Here is a 5,923-nt window from a genome sequence, read left to right on the forward strand (position 1 = left end):
ATATTTTTATTTAAAAATGATTTATTATATTGAACTTATCTTGAAATATATTTATATGTAAATTTTTTTATGTATTTATTAAGTTTAGTCATTAAACTTTTAATTTGAATAAGGAGAATTTGACATATTATATAATATTACAAAAAAAATTAGATCCAACCAAATAAAAATGTATTTGTTCCTAAGATTATTACATAATATTCCAAACTATTAAATTTTATAACTAAACATAAAAATCTTATATACTAAGTAATCTCATTCCTAGGCATTATATTCCTAGAAATTATATTCTTAGTAATAAAAACTAATCCTTAAACCACACACACCCTTTCAGCTTTCCTATAATTTGGTAAATAAAATAGTTAAACACCCACAAACAAGGTAGTGAACTCGTAGTTTTTACCTCGACTGGAAAAGTTAGTCCAAAATCGTATGTCGTTGAATCGTAACATGAAATATAAATGTGACTAGTAAAATATAAAACTAAAAATTATAAAAATATCTAATAACACAAATTCACAAGTCGAAAGTCACAGTTCATAACAAAATTCAATCACAAATCAAAACACATTCATAACTCACAAATTTATACGACATAAAATAAAGTTAAGTAATAAATAAAACAACTAAACTACTGCATTGAACAACTAATTACGACATAAAAAATCTGTTACTTTAGCTTATGCATTACACCATAATATAAAATTTTCAATCATCCTTCACAGAGTATTTGTTCACTTTGTAGAAGTATTTGGTTTTTGAAGAACTATGTCTAATGCCACAATAATAAATTAACAATTCAAGTTTTCAATTAAACAAAATTCAACAAAAAAAATTCAACCTAAGAAGAAATGAAGAAAAGCTTTGTTGTGACTTGTGAATACAAACCACTACAATGAACAATCATTGAACAGGAGAGGCGAAAAAGATTTAAGACTTACCTAAAATTACTAAACAGGGGAGGAGCAGGCAACAACCAACCATAAACACCGGCGGTCAATGACATAGAGCAGCAGCAACACTAAGTCAGCAACCTTCTAATGCAGTCACAGTTATAGTAAGAGAGAGCCAGAAAGGCAGAGATACACTCACAGACAACACTGCAACAAGCCTCACGTGTCACGGTAACAACTTTTCTTCTCTGATTCGGTGATTTTAGAATTCAGAGGGAGTTCAGAGTTTGGAGGGAGGGAAAGTGATAGATTGAATGAGGTGAAAACTGAAAAGACAGTCATAGATTGGGGATAAATTGCTAGGGTAAACGGAGCTGCTTCTTGGAAGACGAGAAGCATAAACGAGACAGGAGGGAGAAGCAAAATCACAGAATCGTGCGATTCTACGAGTAGAGTTGCGATTTTAACTACCTTGTCCACAAATACATTGGACAACCCCTAACCAATAAAAACAGTGCATCCAAATAAACAATTAAACATAATACAAATAGATGGAATGATTTTTATTGCAGGACATAGTTGAAGTAGAATGTGTTCCTAGAATATGGTCCTCCAACTGAACCATACATCAATTTATTCACGGAATGCTAGGACGCATCAAGATCAGTTGAGTCATCAAACTAGCTCATCTGCAAGGATAGAACAAATCAAACATAAAATTGTTCTATTTAAAGCAAATATTAGAAGAAGTCCATACCGTTGAATCTGTAATTTCCCAGCGTACTTGAGTTCCTCAACAGTTTGTGTGCTATTGGACCGATTGCCGAATTAAACTGTCTGCTGCTGATGCTTCTTTCATTGAGAAACAACAGCCTCATATTTCTGCTAATGTTTATGTTTCGGATACACTTCTGAGAGGATAGAAGCCCTAATGTTAAAGCAATATACACGAGTGAAATGTACTTCCTTCACCATAATTGATAGAGCAAAGTGCTTGTACAACATAGAACATGCATACATAAGCCAAATTCAAGATCTAAGTGAATAGCATTCTACTGCACAAACAACTTGCTTAAAAGATTATTTTAATTTATCAGATAAGAATAACTAGATCTTCCAATGGTTATAGAAACAAGTAATGACAAACTACAGCGTAAAAAGCAAAGACTTACCATAGGAAGCAAAACAGCAATGATGCATTGACATTTGACAAATATAAATTATAGCCATTAACAACACAACGTGCATTCAAAAGAATTGATCATGAAGAATTAACTTTTATTAAGAGTTTAATTAATCAAATCAGCCACTTTGAAAACTCTATATCAATGCTATACTGCCATTAGGGCTTAATTTTGGGAATAAAATAACATGGAGCTGTTATACACAATGTTGCCATTTGAAACCACTCGTTGCCAGAAACAGCTTTTAGGCAGCGACGCAGATAGACGCAGAGGTGGGGATAAAAAAAAAAAAATAGAAAGAGAGAGAGAACGAGTTTAAGGGATGAACCAACCTTGATCCATGCATTAAGGGGATTTCCGGTAGCAGCTAAGCCGCCAACCATCGCCGAATGTCGACCAGGACCACATCTTCAGATGCGGGCAAGGGATGTGCTCATTAGTAAATACAGCAAAGTAAGTTGCGCCAATTCTATAAATAGTTTTGGCAGCTCCATCAAATGGAGTTGTTATGACCACCTCCATCAAACTTGTCTAATGTAACTTTCTCATTCACGCCAGCAAAGCTCCAAGGTTGTTGCACCACTTTAACTACATTCAAGTAGGTGGCTAGTAGAATAGTTGATTTGTCTCGGTTTATAACAAATAAGAATGATTGTAAACATTCTAAGATTCAATTTCATACGGCATATGCAGCTTCCCATTGTATGCCAAAATCCAGAAATATGCACTCAAGATATTCTATCGTAATCAAATTGAGCAACAAATACATTAAAAAATATTCTTAAATGAGCTTGATTAATTATCATAATTTATACTATGATATGAAGCAGAATGGAAGATAAAGTGAAGCTATGAATCTCTTATACTATTTTCATGGCTATTGTAACAGAACTTCACATTTGGTTCGGTAAATCATATTGTACAAAGAAACTGAGGGCTCCAATCCTGAATTTATCATCTTCTGTATGAGAAATTCCGCTTCCTTCCACTTTCCTTCCTTGCAAAGAAGCCCTATGGTTGAACAAAAGCTAGCCAAATTTGGAACCATTCCATTGTCAATCATTTCTTTGAGTAATCTAAGAGCCCTGTAAGAGCTTTCTTCTTTGCAATAACCTTGAATCATGATATTATAAATGACACTGTTTGGTTCCAAGCGCAGCTCACCCAATGATTTGAAGAGCTTTGATGCTTCTTTCATATTACCGTTCATACAAAACCCATGCAAAAGGATACTACATGTAAAAACATCTAAATTCAAACCAGACTTCTCCATTAAAGACTGTATTTCAAATGCTTTGTCCATATGATTTAATTGTACAAAAGCATCAATAAGGATTGTATAAGTTACTTCGGAAGGAGCAATGCTTCTCTCCTCCATTTCCTTGACCATGTTAAGAGCTCTATCCAAATTTCCAATCTTACAATACCCTGCAATCAAAGTATTGTAGGTCACCAATGATGGCGATAGTCCAATTGCCTTTGATTGATTAAATAATCTAACAGCAGTGTCCATCTTTCCAATGCCACAAAAACCATTGATTAGTGTATTATATGTAACTAAATTAGGAGTTAAGCCAACAAGATACACTTTATCAACCAACTTTACTGCTTCCTGAAGCTTCTTCAATCTGCACAACCCATCAATCAAAATATTATACGTTACAATACCATATGCCACACCTTTCTCACGCATTTCATCGAACACCTTAAAAGCCTTATCTACATTCCCATCCTTACAATACTCTTTGATGATACAATTGTAAGCATAAACATTGGGCACCGTTCCTCTCTGCTTCATGTTTTCATACATTAGAAATGCTTCCTTTTGAAGGCCATGCTTGAAGAACCCGTTTATCAATACACTATAAGTGTGCTGATTGGGAACTAAGCCCAACCCCTCCATCTTACAAAACAACTTCTTTGCCAAATGAACATCACCAATCTTGCAACAACCATCAATCAAGGTAGTGTATAAGACAACATTTGGAGAGAAACCCATGCGAATCAACAAAGCCAAAAGCCGAAAACTCTTGATCACGTCACCAACTTCACAGCAACCCTTGATCATAATCCCAAAACTGTAGACATCCATAGCAACCTTACCCTTCATTTCATTGAAAAGTAGCCATGCTTTACCAAAACAATTAGATCTAAGGAGCAAGATCAAAAGGTTATTAAAGGTGTTTGATGTGGGAAAATGGGCATTACGAACCATGTGGTTGAGGAAACAGAGAGCTTGATCAGGCAAGTGAGAATGAACATAGGCATTAATGATTGCCTCGCAGAGAAGAGTATGTGTCGAATTATGAATGAACTGGGTGTGTGTGAGTTGGTGCATGAGTGATGATGGAGAGAAGAAAGGAGAGGAGATTCTGCCAGAGATGAGGCGGAGGAGAAGCGAATGGGCATGGGAGAGCATGGCAGAGGAGAGAAGATGGTTAAGAATGAAGGAAATAGATTGAGGGGTGTGGTGATGGTTTAAAGAATTGAACAAAGAAAGTGCTTTTGTTGGAGGCACTTTCACCATTTTTTGAATTAGAACCAGAGCTTCGTAACTATGACACATGATTTCTCCTCTTCACAGTTTACACTTCCGGATACAGAATATATAGTGAGACACTTCCAAGTGTTTGAATTTCAGAACCTTGTGAGAATGAGTTGGGCTTCAACAACAATAACTTATCATGTGGAGCCCAAACCCGAGTTTTAGTAAAAGCCGAAACTGCAGATGATTAAAAGAAAAGAAAAGATACAGAAAGGTATGGCTAATCCTAGCTGGAGGTGCAAGCATGTGAAATAAATCAATAAATAAATAAAGCAGGTACAAGCAATATTATGTAGCGGTGTTCACAGTGCAGTATAGTTCGGTGGTTAGAGGAAAGGCCATCCAATACATTGAACAAATATTCGGTTGCTTTTTTATCTAAGGCTAACCAAACTAAACTAAACCAATTGTAATTGGATTGATTTGATTTGGTTTTTCGGTCTTCCTGTTTCACCAATGTTGTCACTTGTACTGTTATCAAACTGCAGTAATGTCAAAAACAATAAAATATAATAAGAACAGAGAACACTAAACCAAAATTGAAATTAGAACACCAAACTACAAGTTAAAATCAAATAATTAAAAAACAACCACAAAAGTTAGAAAACAAATTCAAATCATAACAAAAATCTAAGAATCAAGAACAGAACAGAAACTGGCAGTGAAAAATAGATGCGGACAAAACTTAAGAACAAAAATCAAGAACAGAATCAGCTCAAAAACAGGACAGAAAAAAAAGAGCAGTAAAAAATCATAACCAGAAAATAAGAACCAAGAACAGCAACCAAGAAAACACTAGAGAACTTCAGAAAATATCTCAACCAAGAATCAAGAACAAATTAAAAATCATAACAAAAATCAAGAACAAAAATCGAGAACTGAAAAAATTAAGAACATACCAGAATCAAATTAAGAACAGAAAAAAATATAAGCAGGTAAAAATCAGACAAAAAATCAAGAACCAACCTGAGTCAAAGGCTCAATTCTTGATGATGCTGATGATGTGGCAGAGTGCAGGAAGGAGAGGACGAAGACACGGAAGTGGCTGCCAGCTGGAGTGCGCTGCGATGCACGGAGGACGACACGGGATACTGCTGCGTGGAGGACGACACGGAGGATGCTGCTGCGTGGAGGGCGACGGAGAGGGAGCGCGACTACGACGAAGGGAGCAGGAGAGGATAGGGCTGACGGAGAGTTGAGGAGGGTGGAGGATAAGTGGATAGGGCCTCCGCGGCTGCTGCTGTCCGGCGGATGGCGGAGGAGATTGAAGGACGAGGGGTTGTGTGTGAGGAGTGAGGAGG

General features: G+C 36.0%; 1 protein-coding gene across 1 annotated transcript; it reads right to left on the reverse strand.

Moving 5' to 3' along the window:
• LOC107614169 (pentatricopeptide repeat-containing protein At4g11690-like) lies at positions 652-5,917 on the reverse strand. The gene is made up of 4 exons (XM_016316399.2): positions 5,589-5,917; positions 2,410-5,104; positions 1,651-1,821; positions 652-1,582 (listed from the first exon to the last, which is right to left on the reverse strand). The coding sequence occupies exon 2, from the start codon at positions 4,641-4,643 to the stop codon at positions 2,955-2,957; it is 1,689 nt and encodes a 562-aa protein (XP_016171885.1). The 5' UTR covers positions 4,644-5,104; positions 5,589-5,917; the 3' UTR covers positions 652-1,582; positions 1,651-1,821; positions 2,410-2,954.

The sequence above is a fragment of the Arachis ipaensis genome, chromosome B08 (genome assembly GCF_000816755.2).
Source record: "Arachis ipaensis cultivar K30076 chromosome B08, Araip1.1, whole genome shotgun sequence".
Taxonomy (NCBI): Eukaryota; Viridiplantae; Streptophyta; class Magnoliopsida; order Fabales; family Fabaceae; genus Arachis; species Arachis ipaensis.